General features: G+C 39.6%; 1 protein-coding gene across 13 annotated transcripts in view; it reads left to right on the top strand.

The window, feature by feature from the left end:
• PALLD (palladin, cytoskeletal associated protein) overlaps positions 1-19,939 on the top strand; it is a 198,083-nt gene that overhangs the window by 167,918 nt on the left and 10,226 nt on the right. For 11 of the 13 annotated variants that reach the window (XM_054201817.1, XM_054201819.1, XM_054201821.1 and 8 more), the window contains 6 exons: positions 4,507-4,642; positions 7,017-7,118; positions 7,686-7,736; positions 9,164-9,385; positions 14,352-14,501; positions 18,760-18,854. In XM_054201817.1, the coding sequence (XP_054057792.1) occupies positions 4,507-4,642; positions 7,017-7,118; positions 7,686-7,736; positions 9,164-9,385; positions 14,352-14,501; positions 18,760-18,854 (756 nt within the window). The remainder of the gene's footprint in view (positions 1-4,506; positions 4,643-7,016; positions 7,119-7,685; positions 7,737-9,163; positions 9,386-14,351; positions 14,502-18,759; positions 18,855-19,939) is intronic. The other 2 variants (XM_054201825.1, XM_054201820.1) reach the window with 1 other exon arrangement.

Below are 19,939 nucleotides of genomic sequence, written 5' to 3'. Positions count from 1 at the left end.
TGTGCTTAGACTAATTGTGTCAATAACTTGAAATATGCCTTCTCAGCTTTCTCCTGCTACCTTAATAATCACAATATACTCTGAAAATTGCATCAAAGAATGAACGTACAAATACACAAATGATCTGGCAGGATGTGTTTTTTTTATATTATCTGTGAGAAAAGCTGAAAAGAAAGCTGATGAGTCACTAAGAAGGTCACAGATCTTAGGACTTTAATGCATCCAGATAAGGGCATGTAAGGATGGTGAAAAATATTTGTAAAAGCAGTTGAAGAAAGTTTGCTGCCAGGCTGGCTTGACATGTAAACTGTCTCCCAAGCTGAATGGATCTGTGCTTTGGAGGATAGATTTACCAAGGACCTTCTATTTGTTGCCATTGCCTTGTAGCCATTTTGAAATTCATCTCAGGAATGTATGTTTTAAGAGCTAACTTGGGTGGGGGGGTATGTATGCATATATATATATATTTATGTACATATTTAAAAGTGTATATATGTAAAGAAAGCAATTATAAAGAGGGGGTGGAAATAGAGCATCTGCAGGAAGAATTAAATTTCCATGTGCACCTCTTCTTTTTTTGTCTGAATTTAAAATAATCCTGAAAGAGAGAGGTTTTTTAAAGGCATTTGCAGAAATTTTGACTGATACTCATCTTTACAGTTATGTTTTTAAACCGACTGCTACCTTGCTTAAATACTTTTTTGTAAGTAAAGAGAAGAGAATCTGTTTTTCAGGCAAGTTGCCTCGACCAGGTCTTAGATGACACTTCCACACCCACTGTGCAAAGCTGGGGATTTTCTGGCACATAACCAGAGACCTGGAAGGTTGTTAGGGACTCTGCCTCTCCTGTTAAAACCTACCAGAGATCCCCAGGCCATTGCTGAAATATTTGCATACCTTGTTCTTAAATAAAATTCTCTAGCTTCCTTAGATGACTTGTTCCAGCATTTAACTGTTGCTGGTGGAGGGTGGAGAAAGGAGAGTTCTGTGTTGTTTTTGTCTAATCTAGGCCTGTTGTTCTTCAAGTTGCTGTCTAATTATCATCCCCAGTGGACATGGAGAATCACTGAATGCTAGCTATTTTCTGATGTTTTAAGTTTGATTCAACTCTCTATCTTCATTCTCCTCATTTCCTGGCTAAATAAACAAGATATTTGTGTGTGTGTGTGTGACATAGCTTGTCACAAAAGCTGTGCTTTTAAAACCATCTGACAGTTTTCTTGTTCTGAAACTTTCCAATCTGCCATATTTTTCTTGAAGTGCAGTGGTAAAACTGGATTCAGCGTCCAACAGCAAGGAATAAAGGAAAACAATGAAGTTTCGTGTCTTGTGCTAATGTGTCCCAGAATTATATTTCTTTTCCTTTTGAAATAATGGTGTTATTGTCCAAGTTTTAATCTCACAGATTCTTGAGATGCTTAATATGTTAGTGTGAATTTTCCATTTGTATTGCTGTCATACTTTGAACATATTTCCTGAGTTTCATCATCATTAGACCACCTCTAGGCTAATTATGAAGGTTATTGTAAATGAGAGTTGTTACCTGCAAACAAGTTGCAGCCTCTGCAAGTTCAGTGTCATCAGACAATTTGAGAAAAGTGGTTTTTTATTTCACTATTCCAGTTGTTAAGGTTGAAATATTAAGTGCTGAACTTAGTATATATAGACCTCTGAAAGATCTCATTTGCCTATTTTCTTCCAGTTTGATAGAAAAAAAAACCAAAACCAACATTTCTACTCTCTGAATAGCGCTTTCAGACAATTATGTGGCCATATAATAGAAATTTCAGCCAGACTTTGCTTCCATGATTTACTAGGGAACTTACTGCAGTAAGCTGAAAGGCTGACTCAGAAGCCGTAAACTGAAGTGCATCAAAGCTACTTCTTTTTGCCTGTCTGCATGTCCTTCAGCCTGACAGAGAGAGAAATGGGAGGTTTTATATGATTCAATTTTCATTTCCTATTATCCCACATTGTTTTGAAATGGACTGTAATATTGTTTTCTCAAGTTTAGTATGGACATTGAACTTACTGACCTGTAATCCTCGTGGTACTCCTTCCCCTTTTAAAAATGGGTGTGCTTGCTTAGGGTTTTTTGTTTTCAGAGGTAACTGATAATGCTTCAAAAAATGCTTTCACTTGTTATTTGAAATCCAGTCCAGAACACTTAGCCTATCCCCCTGTTTTCATGCAGTGTTGTGACTTTCTTGGGTAAACTGTACGTTTTACCTTTACACCGTATCAAGTGCCAAGCATAAGCAGGCCTTTTTCTGCTAAGACTTTTTTTATCATTCAAGTATGAAATTGGTAAGAATGTGAAAAGAAAACTGTATGTTTTAATGTACCGCTTGGAATTTTCAAGGTAGGATGCATATCTCCATTAGGAGCTGGCACAGGGCTTCTTCAAGGTGAATACAAATTTGAAATTTGCTGCCTTGAAGTCGGGCAGATTTTTGTGTGTGTGTATGTGTGTGTGTGTCTGTCCCCTATCCAAAAAGTGACAAAACTCAGTTCCACAGCAGTGCTGGTCTGCATGGGGTAAGAGGCTGGAAGGTGAAGGGAAAGACTGTGAGGAGAGAGACAGATGCTACCTTTCCACGAGCCTTCTAGCAGTTGGTACAGCCTTCCTGAGTGACATTACCTTCTGATCCCCGCTTCCTACCTTCTTCTGTCCATTTTCATTCCATGTCTTCCTTTACATTTACTGTCCTCAAATTTCTTCACTTATTGAAGCATCTCTTTCTTGAAGAGACCGTACCCCTTCCTAGTATTCTCTTGCCTCCCTGTAGATGGGATAGTTTTCCTGACTGCTTCCTCAAAACAGAGTCGAGGAGACTTTGTTTGTTGTTTGTGACTGAGAACATCCCCAGCCAAATGCTGAGGGAATTATTCTGCTTGGTGACTGAGAAGTTCTCCGGCAAATGGCTGAATATTTCTAGAGTGAGGGATGTTGTTCTCTGGCTCTTTGTGACATTAGGCAAACGTCTGCTCTTCTTCTGCTGTGATTTAATGTGAAAATTCAGTTCTTTTTACAAGGACTTCACCATTTTCCCATTTTAAATTTACTTTCAGTAACAGAATATGAAACGTTTTAGGAATTTAGACAGAAATGTTTCCAGTTATTGTCTTTTGCATCTATTCACTTCATTCCTTTTTGGCTTTTGACAGCATATGTGTATTGTTTCATTTTAACTAATGCTAAAAATTACCATTGAAAACACTTGTTCAAGAATTAATTCTCTCTAACCACATTATAGAAACGTAGTAGCAAAAAGTATCCAACAAAGTTTGTTAACTTTGTCTGATTCTTGTTTAACATTTTGATGCTGGTAATTATATTATTAAATTGTGTATTGGAAAGAAGTTTACCCCTTACGTGCTGGTCTGATTTTTTTCCGTCTGTGTCATTGGTGAGTTTGGCAATTTACCTTATTTGATTCTCTATTTTGCATAAGTCATTCCCATGTAATGGGCTGAACACTATTTAGTCAATGAAGTTTAAAAAAGCCACAAAACTAATATTGAATCAGTATCGGTGTTTTAAATGATAATATGTGACTTCACAGGAGAAATGGGGTGTGCTACAAGTTTCAAATACTGATAGCAATGTTGATTTCGTCACAACCGTGTAAGAACAGCTCATCTCCAGTAGAAACCACCATTGTTGGGCATTTCCAGCAACAGAGCCTTCATAACATCACTGAAAAATGTTAAATATTAGCACAGACTGGAAAAATAAAACTCCTGTGCCATTCCAGAAAATGGGAGTGAGGCATCCTGAAAGTGCAGTCATAGCTTGTAGATTGATATGAGGAATCGCTTAGCCCTGTGAATGCAAACTGATAAATGGTCGCTATTCCACTGTGAAACGCTGCTGCTGAAAACTGTTTTACGGGGATGATTTTTCCTTTTGCCAGTGTAACCTAGACCCTGTGAATGGCTTTTCTTTCAGAAACAACATTTACATGTTGCCTTTTGGGTATGTGTTCACAGAGATATGAAGAATAAACATGAAGTTATGCATTGTGTATTGCAAAGCTGTAACAAGGAATTAGTTAATAAATAATACAGAAAATTAATAATTAACTGCCTTGTCTTAACATCTTTCTGATCTTTATCCATCTGGTACTTCATAGGAACCTAGTTTATCTTATGTCCCCACTTATCTAGTCATGCTTTCTCTTTCATGTTTCCTCTCACTTTGTTTTATTGCCATTGCTCATCAGTTTCCTCGTTGAGTGTATGATGTTTACAGCCACCAGTACACAATCCTGAGCCCTATTTTAACTAATGCATGAATAAAGCATAGTTTCAACTTTGTCCTTAAACTTTATTAAATTTAATGAGTGATGTGAGTTAGAAGGGACAGCATAGCAAGTAAGATGCCTGACCTCTCATTTCAAAGACACAATGTTGTTTTCCTCACTAATAGCAGTGATTCCAAGTAAATTCCTCAATACCAATGATTTCAGGAAAGCTCATGAATTTTCCTGTACTGTTTTGCAGGGGATTTCCCAAGAAAACAGGCAGAACTGCTAGGATAGCATCAGATGAAGAGATTCAAGGGTCAAAAGATGCTGTAATTCAGGATCTGGAAAGAAAACTTCGCTTCAAGGAGGACCTTTTGAACAACGGGCAACCGGTATAAAAACATGAAATACCCCAGGGAACGGGAGTGGGCATCACGGGTAGTTTCTCAGATATGCTGCATGTAAAATAATTGTTGTAGATTATTTTTTATGTTTTATGTTTTTATTATTTTTAATTGCATTTCCAAAGCTGCATTTCCATAAGGAATGGTATTGTACATTTTGGCCTATCATTCCTTGTCCCGTTGGACAAATTTACTTGGACTTAACAAAGCAATGGAGGTCTGAAAGATGATGAATTCGCATAAGCAGCCTGCGCAGTCTGTACCTCAAGGGCTTTTTTGGTCTCAGAGGCCATTTGCTCTTGAGTGTTAGGCTGGCCAGTAAGAATATGCATAGCTTTTGATCAGTCCAGGCTCATTCTACCTTTTTCCTAGCTGTTGGACAATGTGGGGAAAAGTAGGTGGTAAGTGGGCATTAGAGGGGGACGAGGCAGTTCATCATGAGAAACAACCTACTAGGCATCAGGCATCATTAGATCCTGCAGCTGTGGGACATTTTTGACAAATAGAATAAAAAATAACCTATAGTACTAACTTAACAGACTTTATCAGGAGTTAATGAGGTAATGAGGGTATATCAATGAGGTAAAATGGGCATATCAAACCATTGAAATGCACACCCGCCAAGTTCTCCATTAATTTTTATGCATTTTAAGGTATGCATAGAAGATAAAATACCAAATTCTTTCTGCTCAGAGTTGATGAGAAGCAACTCTCCTCAGACTTGATTACAGTCATTAAGGCATTGATTTAAATGTCTTTGAAGCAGGAATCTCTTTCAAGAGGAAAGTAATTTTAAAGAAGTAGACTGTCACCCCTGTTTCACCAATGAAATGTTTTCAAAAGCATCAGGATGCCTTGGGATACATTTGTATCACTGAAAGATAGCGTGCTTTAGGTTTCTCAGAAGTTTGCTAAGTTTGCTTCTGTGTCTGAGACGTGGACTGTGGTGTTGTAGTTCAAGGCAGCCTATTGCGCCAGACTATCTAGTCCACAGCTGCCAGAATCTGGCAATGGAGTCAAGTGGGAAGTGTGGAGTGAAGAGTGAAGTCAGGAAAATGTTCAGAGTGACTGGTGCTTCTGTACTTACCTCTCTTCATTGACTGTGTAGGATTTGGCAGTTTTCTGTAGCAGTTAAGCAGAATCACTCTCATAGTGTATAAGTTCCTGTTTTTTCAAAGGAGGTGGGCTGAGCATGACTGTCAATGCCTATTTTGGAAAGTGAGAGAGATGTTTGGCCTGGACAAATGAATGGAATGTCCTGAGAAAGCCCACATGGCCCAAGGAAAAAAAAAAAAAAACATCTGTGATCAGATGATGTGGGAGCTTGAACCATGTAAACTCTGGTTTTGTGCTTGCCTTGAGGCTTTTGCCTTGCAGATTCCTGTCTTGAGTGATTCTGTTTGTGTAATCATGGCTGTGGGCACTTTGAGTGATCACAGAAGAAATGAAAGTGAAGAAAAGTTCATGAGTTGCTTAGACATTTGCAACCAAGCCAAGATTGGTACCTTGTTTTCATGCCGGATGCATCAAGCCTGATGGATTAGCTACAATGTGACATCTTTTAAAAATTAATTTAAACAAGCTTATTTAAAAATGGAAGCATTAAGTAGATTTAATGTTTTACAATTTCCATTCCTTTTTCATTTTTCCATTTAAATGAAGCATTTCACCATGTAATGAGTTTGCCTTTCATTCACTGCCATTTTTTTTCAATGTTGATCTGTAAGAAAGTGTCTAAGTGTCTGAAATGTATTACTGAATGTAGAAAGAAAAATAATAATGAAATAATTAAATTGTACACGTAAGGTTTTCTTTTAACTTGCTTTACCTTCTGAGTGTAAATTGTCCTTTATAAGCTGTCTCCTTAATTTCCAAAAGAAATAAAAACCTTAAAGAATATATTTTTCTATAAAGCTGTCATATTTTTGACAAAATAATCAAGTAATGTAGTTTCTCCTTAGCATTTTTGGCAGAATTTTCTGCCGTGTGGTTCTAATGTAAAAATTGAGCAGAACGAGTAGGAGTAAGATTTGGGATGATTTGACATGCACTTTTTTGATGGCCATGCTGATTTAAGCAGTTCCTATTGCTCATTCCTGCCCAAGTTCCTGGCAAGAGGATGGAAACAAATGGCAGAGTCAGGGCAAGGGTCCTTAAGCCAGAAGAGCCACTTGTAATGCAAAAAAAATGCATTACAAACTGCAGTAGAAAATTTCTGTTAGAAACTTATTGCTGCTCTCTTTCATTAACTTTACTGAAAGCATTGCTTGCTGTCTCACTGCCTTGTAGTTCTTAATGACAAATAAGAACTTTTCTTCTTTTCCTTCCTCCTCATCCCCCTTTTATTTATTTTTTTTTTCAGAGATTAACATACGAGGAGAAAATGGCTCGTCGATTGCTGGGAGCAGACAGTGCTGCAACTGTCTTCAATATACAGGAACCAGAAGAGGAGCCTTCTATACAGGTGCCACATAACTCTACAGTTTCATAGGAAAATAAAAAATTTCTTCCCATTTTTTTTTCACAGGCTGTGATTCCCTTTAAATAATCCTAAATATGACAATAAATATACACAAGATAGGACGGTTTTGATTACAGAAGTCATACGTTATATATCAGTGAAGTAAACTGGAGGATCACATGCCTATTGCTCAGTTTTTCCATACTGAATAAGGCTGAGAGTTCTCAAATGTCTGCTCTCTGCTTTAAACTCTTCCGTTTATCCTATTCTGTCCTGACCTTTAAGTCTCTCAAGGAAAAAATACATCTACTATCCTGAAACTATCTTCTCTTTGTGTGTGTAATCTGTACTTCTTGGATGCAGACCAAAAACACAACAGAAAGTCTGCTTGAAAGGCCAGGTACACGCTCTCCGTTGTTCAGATGCCAGAGTTGCTGTTAGGAAATGTGTAGCATTCGTTTGCTTATGTTACCACATCAAGTATGTTCTCCTGATGAAAACTCTGAGAAACTGCCATGGATGTCTCTTGGTCTTCTTTCTGCCTCGTGATCTCTTTTTCTACCCTTGCAGGAAGCTCGCTCTGTTGGTGCTTCTGTAGTGAGTCCTGTGGATATTCAAAAGGTTACCGTTTTCGCCTTTTTCTCTCTTGCTTTTTTGTCTGTTGATTTATTTTCTCTGTCATCTTTGCCCTTTCCCTTCTACTGTTCTTGGTTAATAACAAGAGGTCAGATTTGGGCTGCACTCCCTTTGAGGCATTAAGGTTATTCTATAAGCCTAATTGTCTGAGTGCAGGCAGCTTAACCACAGTAATGGTGTGCTCCAGCGTCTTTCTGCTGTAACGTTAACATGTGCTGATACTAACTGCCTTGCATCCAAATCAGCTGCTCTTTATATATACCATGTGTACTTCATGCTTTACTTTTATGATAAACTTTCAGGGAACAAAGAAAATTTAAAAATATCTGCAGTTTAAAAAGGTATTTCTCTCTTCTTTCATTTTTTTTACTGTTCCCAGACTAGAATCAATGGTAGAGGATGGGCACGTGAAAGGAGGCTTTGTACGAGACGTGTTCTATCTTAAATAAAACAAGGGTCAGAGAGAGTGGCCAAAGGTCCTTTGAAAGAGCGCCTGAATTTCTGCTGACTGAGAAGAGCATTGGCTAATAGTTGTTTTGGTTTTTTTTCTGCTTCTGAGCTTTCTTACCTTCTGGCATTATCTTTGTTATCGCTGAGATTCAAAGCAGGACTTTTGTACTGCAAAGTAGATAGAGTGAACAGGTCAAGAAAGTAACTCTGTATGTCACAGTAACGTTTCCCAGTATCTGAATAGCAAATTTAAACAAGCTGTAGTGTTTTACACTGGATGAAACTTTCCACTCTTCTTTCTATATCTTGAATACTCTTATGACAATATTTTTTTTAAGAAAAAAGTGATACTTTTGGTCAGACAGAGGGGACCATGGCAACAGGAGTAAAAGGAGGCAACTATCATGGACTGCCAGTGTTGCCATTTCCACTTTTTATTTTTTTCTTTATCATTTTTACAGGCAACTGTAAACAAAATCATTTTAGCCTTCTGGTGCAGCCTCCGGTGCAGTTCCATGCAAATAGCAGATGTGAACCATATGGTCTTCTGGCCATCTGGAAACAAAACCCACCTTAAATCTGCCTGTACCCTCAAGGAAATATTAGTGTTTCTTTTGTCTTTATGAACTGCTTCAGAATAGTTTTATTCTTATAGGCTTTTTTAAAAAATTGAAAGAAAGCAACCAATGACTTTCCTTCCCCTTATAAATTAGACCTTAAGATAACATGAAATAGAATTTTTGCCACATACCAGATGTCTTCATTGTTTCATAGGGAAGTTATTGGAGGCATGGATTATAGTGGTTTTCTTCAACAAGATACAGTTTACTTTTATATGGAAAACCTTAATGGATTGTCAAAGATCAGTAGAATTAAAAAAAAAAACAAACAACATTAGGAAAACATCTTGCTGAGCAATGCGTTGAAGCTGGACACTAATATGTACCTTTCTTGTTTGACAGGAGTATAAAGTCTCCAGTTTTGAGCAAAGATTGATCAGTGAGATTGAATACAGGCTGGAGAGATCTCCTGTGGAAGAATCAGATGACGAGGTGCAACATGGAGATGAACCTATTGATAACAGTATGTCACCATATTTTGAGATAAAGCTGAAGCATTACAAAATCTTTGAGGGAATGCCAGTCACATTTACATGCAAAGTGGCAGGAAATCCAAAGCCAAAGGTAAGAAAAGAGGGTAAATGTTTCTAGAAACACTCTAAAGAGTTCTATATCGGTACCTTGTAGTCAGCCCCTATGGGCTGTATCTTACAGCAACAGCAGACATTCTCTCTTGAAAAGAAAGACTCCCATCTGGTATAAACTGTCAAATCTCTTATGAGATGAATGGAATTATTTAGATTTATACTAGGCAAAAATCCTTCTATGAGGTTTTGGCTCTTAGTTACTCCTTCCTGAGACTTCATCTCAATTATTTTACCTAGAAGTAGTACTTCCATGATTTTTCAGAGTTACCTCCAGGGTACATCTGTACCACAGAATGCAGTGCAATGCTAGAAAACCCCGTATGACCTGGCACAGTCGTCCCAAAAGCAACCTCATCAGGTTAATATGGGTAATTAGCTCAGGCTCAGCAACATGCTAATGCAGAAATATGCTGCTTCTGGTTCGGAAGCCAGTGTAGTATCTCTGCATTCTTCAGCGGTGCAGAGTTTAGATCTACACACCCTAACAAGAATAAATTTTACTGAAGGTTACAGGAAGGCATCATAAAGTACCATAAGCTCCCATATATCCCAACAGCAAGATCAGACATGATGGTGAGGTTTTAATGATGAGCTTCTGCGGGAGGGTTGGGCTTGGGAAGCATTTCCTTTTAGCAAATGTAAAAGTACCAGTTGTGTGATGTCAGTAGTCTGGAAGAATGCCTTCCTTTGGTAAGTTGTGTTTAACCATTTCAAAAATTGCTTGGCAATCAACTGACTCATTATGCAGCAGGCAACAGCAGCAGCTTCTTCAACTTCCTTGCCAAAGCCAGTGTCTTCCCTGTGAGGTCCTTGCAGTTCTCACAGTGACCTCTTGTGGATAGGGGCTCTTTTCTCCTTAGACAAGATCAAAGATGCCTTTTCTCTTAGATAATAACTTCACGGCAGCACCTACATCCAAATCTCTTATCTAGTGTAAGTTTTACAGGTATTTAGGATTTTGAACAGAGAGAAATGCAAATTACTTTACACGTCCAGTGATATAGGTGTATGATACTGCACAAGCTGTAAAAAGAAAAAAGGACTTTGGCAGGCAGCAGAGAAGGAACAACAGAGAACTAGACCTATGTCTACGTTAGCAAGTAGTGCAGACCAGAAGAAGCAAATCTATGGAACCAGATATCCATCCCTGCATACATGTCAGGAGGTTTTACTTCAGGCTAGCTCTAATCTCGTCCCACAGACTGGAGCAGATGCAGCACATTAGATGTGTTCTTGGAGCACATTTTCTGGCTTAGTTTCATCTGAAAGGAATCCAGTTCTGTGCTCCAAGACCACAACATGATGTGAACCACTGCAAAGTAAGCGGGGCTGATCAGTATACTCATATCAAAAAAGCATTCCCGCTTCAAACTGAAGCGCACTGAGATTAGCCCAGTCTGAACCCAAACCTTTGATGTCCAGCACTACTTTTGAGCTGACCATACGGAAGAGGCTGTTGTGCTGAAGAAGGGTGGAAGACCTTGGTGTTTTAGAGGTGCAGTGTGCTGGAGAGGTACTCTTTTTGCCTGAGGCTTATGACTAAGTTGCTGGATCACCTATTATGAGTCAGCCTTAGTCAATTTAACCATTCCCTAATTTTCACAGTTTTCAATTAAGGTGTAGTTTCACAGTCATCTTAATCTGATTTAAGACAGATGAAAGAGGATGTCTCCTTTCCCTCACTCTCCTTGTTCTGGCGTTAGGGATTGCACAGCCAAGAAACCACATTGTTAGTACTTCCCCTAAAGCATGGCATTGCAAAGGAGCAGCTGATGTGAAGGCACTCTGATTCAGATACGATGTTCTGGTTTTCTGCAGCATTGCAGCATGCACATTACGAAGCAATTTGCGCTCGCACCTGGGACTATGACCCTTTATTCCATTCACTTGCAGACGCTTTGTGCGATTTGCTAAATTGCTTGGGATGGAACCAATTTCAGTCCTGTTGGATGGCTACTTGTTAGCTGGGCTTTGCAGATGTCAGAGGCTGTATCTTCCCCTCATCTGCCAGAGCACGCCAAGATAGCAGTTTTGAAATGCTCGATGGCTGAGGGCTGCCCTTCTGCTGTCATTTGTCGAAGCTGGAAGTGTTGCCCCTGAATAAATTCTTTACTTTGGCAAATGAAAAGCTGGAAATAATTTACTAACTTGAAGCTCCTCCCTTCTAAGTATTCTGTCAGCTCTGCCAAGGAATGGCTTTGGGAAGGACTGTAGCGTTTCTGAAATCTGGCATTCATTACAAGGGATTTTTCTAAGCGGGGTTATTGGCTTGATTATTTTTTCCCCTGAACATGCCATGTAAATTGAACACTGATGTGCAAAATCTGTCTTCATAAATACGACTTTTTAAATCTGAGTCTACTTTTGTTATAGCCTTCGGTGTAACGTAAAACTGTTTTCTCACTAAAATGAGAACCTGCGGTGATACAGGAGGGATTGTGGAATACTCTTTTTAAGAGATGTTTCTCTTCAGAATTAGGACAACGCCATACAAAAGGTTAATTGAGACACGAATGTTGCATAAAGCTCGTACTGCTCGCACTTCACATGGCTGAATATAATTCTTAGTGATTAAAAATGCCTGTGCTGTCCAAGATCAAAAACGCTTTTGTACTGTGTATTCCATTGTATTTCTAGTCATTACACATTGGTTTCTGAAAATCTGGTGCAAATAAAAGCAATCCAGATGCAGCGTTCAGTGCTTACGTAGTTTAATGTTACATTTATTAAAAGGTATTCTAGAAAGAAAATACTTCACTGCAAGGGCCATTGTCTCCAGCAGCAGTAGTGTTTTACTTATTAACTCCATGTCAGATAAAGGTAATATTAAGAATTTACTAGTCATAAGTAAAACCCAGTGATGCCAATGCTTTTAAACTTAGTGGAAACAAGTATTGGACAACATATGCATGATGTTTGGATAGCTGGTTCAGTTAATATTTGCATGTATTTCCATGTAATAATTCCTGGCATGTCTCCTGATATTTCTGATAAGTGCATTTCATTAAATAGTTGCTACTTAATGCAGTAGATTTCCAAGCAACGTTATGACACACGTAAAGCCTGCAAGTTAAAACTCATTTTTTGCAGCTATGTTGTTACCGGCTTCCATTAGCATGTGCATATAAGTGATCAAATATCTTTTGCATCTCCAGTAAGTGCTCTGTCAGCAGATGAGAAGACATGACTAAATCTTTTGTTAGCACCACAGCGTCTCTGCAAGGCTGCTGACAGACAAAATGGGAAACGAGTATAACCAGCTATTGAGGAAATGAAATCATTTCTAGTTACACATAATGCTTGTTAATATAAAAACCATACATGGTAATTAATTTTTAAGGGGAATTTCCACTCGTTCCCTCCAAAACATTCTCCATTGTCTTTTTGTGAAATTTAAAGGTATATCCTTAAGTTCTCTCCCCAAGTGAACAAAATTTAGAGCTTTGAAATGTTGGCACGTATGAAGAACCTGGCATGTTAAACTCCATCAGGAATTGTGCTGTGCTTTGCTTTGTCACTTCATTTTTACTGGAAAGCCGGCACCCTTTCCTCACTGTAAGACCTAAATTCCCACTTTAAGACTCAGGCTGAGGAAAATGTGTGGGTTTTCCTCAGGCAAAATAGTCCGAGCAGTCACGTGGCCAGGACAAATACGGTTGTTCTGCTTTGTACGAGGTAACTTTGTAAAAATCATGTAGGTATCTGCACAAGTGACTTAAGAAATGCTGACCACCACTGACCTTACGGAGTAATACACGCTTCAGAAATGACAAGTAAATAATGTTCTATTCAAATATTGGTTTGGGGAGCTGACTGCAGCCTTCCTAATATAAAAGTTTTCTTGGATTCCTGTGTGTGTTTTCATGCATATACCACATTTTTCTTTTGATTCCAGCAGATTTCAGTTTGGGGGTTTATATTATTTTTAAAATATAGCAAAAAAAAACAACCACAAAGCTAGGTCAAAATATTTGATTTCTTTTCACCTCAAGTTTGAGGCATTAAAAACTCATACATGGTTTTTTTGTGTAATTTATGGATTACTATAAGATATTATTCTGCATACATCATTTTTTTTGGCTCACTAAAAAGTAGGTCTTGGGTCAGCCAGAGAATAAAATTACGTATCAAAAGTAATGGAAAAGACCTCTGCTTGATAGATACTGTAACTGTTCTGTAGGGCTTGGAACTACACTGGTGTTGGCGGACAATTATTAAAGCCTATCGATGTGCTGACTTGCTTTGAACTATTTCCTATTGCTTTGTAAAGCCGCCCATTTCTGCCGATGCCTGCCACACCGGGGGGACGCTGTTGGTTTCGGCCAGGCAGTTACGCTGGGCTGGCCCCGTCACGTCCTGAGCCGCTCATGGCCAGCCGGAGCGGCTGAACCCCCTTCTGGCTTTTTACGCCAGTCCAGTCAGCGTAATGGCTACGAGACCAAACTAGTATTGCAACAGTGAGATCATTACTTCTATTTTATTCATCAGTGGACTAATTATTCCTGTAATTGCTTCGGTTTACGCTTTTATTTTCTGAAAAGAGAGCAGTAGTGTTTTTTTTCTCCAACTTCTTCGGATTTAAGTGAAATAAAAATTTAAAATTAGTAATCTTCTCTGAAATAGAACTTTTCTTTGTAATGACATTTATTTTCAGTTCTTGAAATGTTCAGCTGCTGTTCTCTGCTAGGGATGGGGACAGCCCTAAGGCACCTGTGCATTCCTTTGCTGAATGTTCATGCTGCTGTCTTTCTCTTTGAGCGATTGCTAATCTGTAACTTGCCTTTTAGTGAGTGGTTCACTTTTTCACTAGTTGATCAAACCGCTTTCCTTTTCATGCCTACCAGAGAGGTTTTCAGCAGTTAAGATTCGTTAGCGCTGTTAATTGAGAGACGATGACAATGAGCACCCACCTCTTACCAGCCGTGCCTTGTTTTTTCCTGCAGATTTATTGGTTTAAAGATGGGAAGCAAATTTCTAAACGAAGCGATCACTACCGAATTCAAAGAGAACCTGATGGAACTTGCTCCCTGCATACGGCAGCCTCCACCCTGGATGATGATGGGAATTACACTATTATGGCTGCTAACCCACAGGTAAATGAAGGTTTGGCCCCAGAGCAAACACGCTTCTGGACATAAATCTTCAGAAAACTATCTCATCTTACGTATGCATGATTTAATTAAATGATGAAGTCACCATAAAGTGTGTAAGCTAGATTTCTGTTTTCATCTTGCATCAGTAGGGTGGGACCTTTCTATCTCCAAGAGATTAGCAACTCAACAGCAGGTTTTTTCCTATGGCTTGAGGTTTCAGAGGGGAGGAGTGTTGCTTTTTAATCACTCTTCCCCCATTTGTTTCAGCTGATAACATCGCAGTATCCTAACTGAGCATGGATAGCAAACATACTCTAGAGGGAGGAAAAAAATCCAGTTTACCAGCAGAAGTAACCCAATCCAGCGATTTCATTTTTCTTCTGTTGACACTACTCACTGACCGAGGCCAACTTTTTGAAATGAGTGGGAGTATATCGCACCGCAACGCGTTTACATTAGGCAGCCATTGCAATTCTGTAAGGCAAAAAATTGGAGTACTTATGTAGGGGGTGTCTCCTGTGTTGATCCCAAAGTCTTAAACAATGTTGTTTTGAAACCTGGAGTGTTACTGGTTTTGTAATGTTATTTGTTCTTCGCAGACCCAATACGAGGGCTGAGATACACAACAGACACCCACTACAGCGTTGGGCACAGCTAAACTTACAGCTCACGCATCCTATTGAAGTAACGTTTTCAATCCACTTTCCCTACAGCACAGCGAGTGGAGGGGGAAAGATTTGCACGTGAGAAACCAAGGCAGCAACATAACTTCAGGGGTGTAACGAATTATTTTCCTCTGTAGTACCAAATGTCTTGCCAAGACCAGGCCTGCAAGTAGAATCACACTGTAAAATAACAAAGTGTATGGCTGAGACAGGGTTTAATCTAAAGAGGAGTGTTGTGCTCTGTTATGAATGTTGCTAGGTTACCGAGCATGACGCTGCCGGTTTTGCCTTGCTCTTTAACTGTCCATCCTGCTCTTATTGCAGCGTGCCGGGGAATGTATGGGATTGTACACACGCCCCTACAGCAGCGTTAGGTTAGGTTCTACAAACCGCACCGCGTAAATCTAGGTAGCTTAAATATTATTTCTGCATATACAAATAACAGAAATAAAGATATAATAAAGAAATAGCATAAGGCCGAGGGGATTCTTCAAGCTGGGAGATTTTACACATAGATGACCATTGTGTTATAACACTTGGGACCGTTTAAATCGTGGAAATTCACAGCAAGTGTAAAAATGATTAATAAACACATGCATGCTCAAGGTAGGGAGCAAATCCTGTTCATCTTCCTGTAAGTGTTGCGTTAGTGCATGTCCAGAGGTCCCCTGTGTAGCGTTACTACGTGATCCAAAGTCTTAGAGACCTTGCTGAATAAACCGCCTTTGAGTTTGGGCTCTGTACTCTGTCCTGAATATTTAGGGCCTACTTTTTAGCATTTGTTATTCTGGATAATGCTCTTTCAATGACGCAGCAGTGACCTAGGTTATCAGTTCTGGTCATTGATGACACTGGTTTGTTGGTGGGTTTTCAGATGTACTAAAATAAGCTGGGTTTGTGTTGTTCCTAGTTTGGGGATCGAAAAAGCAGTCTTGTTAAATGATAAAATTCTGGCTCTGTGCTTTTCTCCCCTCTTTGGAGACCAACCAGAAGCATCCTCCTCTGGCTCCCCTAAACAAAACATCTGTCTGTTTCACCGAGCCCATTCTATTCTTTCTGCACAGTGTAATTCCCAGGCAAACATACTTATCTCTTCCACTATTTGCTTGCTTTTACTTTGTGTTTAACAGTACAATGGAGGCAAAGAAGGGCTGTGACTTAATGTACTAGCCTTTCACACTCAAAGATCTGGATTCCAATTCTTTTAAGTCATCCTGAGTGGAAATAACTTTGGCATGGCTTCCTCAATTCTAATGGAAAGTTGTCCACATCTCAAAGCTATCACAAACTTAGACAAATTTGGCAACCTTTCCTTAAGAAAAGCGAAATATGTAACTATAAGGGAGCCTGCAGCAGTACTCTGATGGACTGGTAGATATTTGCTAGGCACTCACTGTGTTTTAATCATTGCTATTGTAACCACCAAACTACAAAGCAAAAAGTCGTGTTCTTAGCTGATAGAAATTGATTTTATTAAAGCAAAGGATTCAGTTCGTTAAAGCTCTGCCAGCTTAAGCCATCTCACAATCTGGACTAATACTGCAGGATTTATGCATGTAAAGTGACTTGCTGACACACCTTGGAAATGCTCCGCAGTAGTTAATACAGCCCCCGCCGTTGCCTGCCATGTGAAGCGCAGTGATCTGGAATTAAGCTTCTAGCGCACCGCTGGGGTTTGCAGTAAAATTTGCCATAGAATTTAATCCAGAGCAAGCTGACCCCAGGCCTAGAGAAACACAGAACCTTGCCTGCTGTAGGCCTTTAGGTACAGGCTATGTCCCTTAACTCGTCTCTTTCCAGGAGCTGTATGGGCTCCAGTCGAGTCCTTGCTTTCACCTTCTTGCCTTTTATCCAGTTCTCTGCACTTCTTTGCACCGTGCACCCAGTCCTCAGTCTGGATTATCCCTTATTTTCTAGGACATCTTCTCATTAATTACTTCCCACTCGTCGCTCTCTTCCCATTCAGCCCATGACTTTTCCCAATTTTTGGCTTCCTGCTTGTTCTTCCCTATCCGAACTCCTTACTGTCCTTTGTGTTTCCATTTGTGATGCCTTCACGTATTGAGATACGCAGAAATTATCCCAAAATGCGTGAATTCATCACCTGCCAGAAAAAGATGAATATGCAGTGGTGCCCAAACTAGAAATGTATGTGTTCCCGATGTAACACTAAAAAAGCTTTTGTTTAAGAAAGGGCTGCAGGTTGTGCACAATGGCTTATTTTAACTCAAGTATTTTTCTCGTGGACTAAGTGGGTCATGGGAATAAAAGTGGGACAGAGACTTCATTTCTAACGGTCCAGCAGTAGCAGAGAGGTCATTGCCATTAGAAGGCTGCTTGTGATCCCAGTGAAAGTGCTTTTCGATGGACTTTGACCAGTTGTTAATAAACAGCTATTTGCAACCCCTGAATTACTGTGACAAAAATATTTGTCACTTTTATGCCAACAGACTTGAGTGCGGAGCGCACAGCTTAGACCTGGGCCACACTGCGACGCTGGTGTGGCTGCTGCCTTACTGCTGCCCGGCCAGGGGGCAGAGGGGCAGGTGTACATCTTCTATACATTCATCAAAGAGCTAATGAAAACTATAGTTTTTTAAAAAGTTATTAAAATCACGTTGTTATGTAAAAGTATATAATCTTATGCTACAGTATTGTGTTTATATATAGCTTTTTACTTGTATCTATTGTGTATATTTATTAATACCACCAAACGCTTTTACCCCTTGCATGGTGAGCTCTGCAGAGCCCCAGGTGTCAGCAGTTCTGCCTTCAGGCTGCCCCATCCCAAGATTGTTGCCTCTAGTGCTTGCGCTGGACAATCTGTCTTTTAGAAACCAAAAGAGTTTATTCTGACATAAGAAACAAAGTAAAACAAAAAATGGGGATTAAATACAACAGAGACGATGTTTTATTTAAAGCTTTATCATTCACTGAAGATAAGCCGAGAGGACTGACCTCTCGCCAATGCCCAGCAGTGCAGGTGTGTGCTCCGCTGCCACTCCCACCCCCAAACCAGGCTCGCTCCTCAGAGACGACCCTTTCAGTACTTGTACAATTCTTTTGGTTTTTACAGTCATGGATTTTTTTTTTTGAGCTGTGGCTGCACCAGATCAAGGGGATCAATCCACTTTAGAGGCAGCAGCTCTGTTGTTAGTCTCCAACACTTTCCAAGTGCCATTTTGAAGAGGGACTGATCTTCAACTAGTTGTCTCCTCTTTCTGTCCACTTGCCATACACAGAGAAACCTCCCACCCACAATAACTTAGTCCATATACTGTTTTAAGGACTTAATTGCCAGTGGTACTAATAATTTTACTTTTTAAAGAAAAACTTTCAGGTGGACCATTTTAACCATGACTGTGTGTTACAGACACAATTACTTCAGTCTGCTCTGTGTTAGGTTGGAAGCTGATAAAACAGCCTGGTATCAGAAGGTATCTTGACAAATGGTTTTCAATGACTTAGTGAAAGAAGAGGTTGTATTACAGACTTTCTAACAGGTGGGCAAAAAAGAAGCGATCAGGTTGAACATCTATTAATATTGCAGGCTCTAAGTATTTTAATGTTCCTTCTCTCCATCATCCTAACAGGGCAGAATAAGCTGCACGGGGAGGCTGATGGTTCAAGCCGTAAATCAAAGAGGCCGCAGTCCTTGGTCACCCTCTGGTCAGCCTCATATCAGAAGGTACTCGATGCTTTGCTTTTTCTTTTTTTTTTTTTTCCTTTTAATAGTAAGTGTTTTGCAAAATTATGATGATAAGATAAAGAATGTGAAGAGTGTAAGCTAAAGGTCTGGCATTTGGGAAGAAATGTGACCTCTGCTGTCTAAAAATTTCTGCACAGCTTGCGCGCTCCGAAGTATAAGCAACCTCTGAAATGACACGCTTTTTAAGTATGTTTAATTTTGCCTGTCTCCTTCTCCTTTCTCGGCGATGTTCACTAATTACTCCTTGTCTCAAAGGAAGGACCTTGTCACTTAGATGTTTTTTTAAAACATCTCACCTGACTAGAAATCTACCAGGAACCTTGACTTCCTGCAGCTTTTAATAGGTATTCATTTAAAGAAACAGCAGAAATAGCTGCATGCCAAATAAGTTTATTAGATTTACATTAGAAATAGTTCAGTATTAAACTTATCTTTGGTGAGTTTACTATTATTCACATATGAAGCTTTGGTTTATGGTTTTGGACCATATAAGGGCATTTTCCCTTCAATTACTTCATTTTCATTACTTAAAGCATTTATGAGGCTATTTAGCATAGCTTAGACAGCTTTCAATGATACAAAAAAATTCATTTTGCTTACCCAGACAGAATCGCTTTCAAGGGAATGAGGGCTCCGGTTCCGGATTCTGCTGTGATGGGGCATGTGTTTTGCTTAATGGTCACAATGGCCACAGAATCCCAGTATTGCCCAATATGTAGAATAGGTGTAACTAAATACAGTCAATGTGCAATAAAGAAATGATTCCTCTAACATTAGTAGTGGTAGTAGGATGTAATGTAAAATTGCTGCCCGCAAAACAGACTCCCTTACCCGCTCTGATAACGAGGAAGCATTAGGAAGCGAGGTTGGTTGTTTAAAAGATCTTATCAGCCTTATTCCTGCATGGAACAAATTGGGCTTCCCACAGTCCTGAGAGCTTTTCCCACCATTCCCACCAGTTCTCACTGAGGCATCCCCCCCCAGATCCCCCCTAAGGCTTCATGTTTAGGCCTGTTAAGTCCAAAGCTCAGGCTGCTCACGGAGGGGGAATACCCTGCTATCGC

The sequence above is a fragment of the Rissa tridactyla genome, chromosome 5 (assembly GCF_028500815.1).
Source record: "Rissa tridactyla isolate bRisTri1 chromosome 5, bRisTri1.patW.cur.20221130, whole genome shotgun sequence".
Lineage (NCBI taxonomy): Eukaryota > Metazoa > Chordata > Aves > Charadriiformes > Laridae > Rissa > Rissa tridactyla.
Note: the sequence above shows the minus strand (reverse complement) of the source record. Positions and strands in the feature narration are given on the sequence as shown.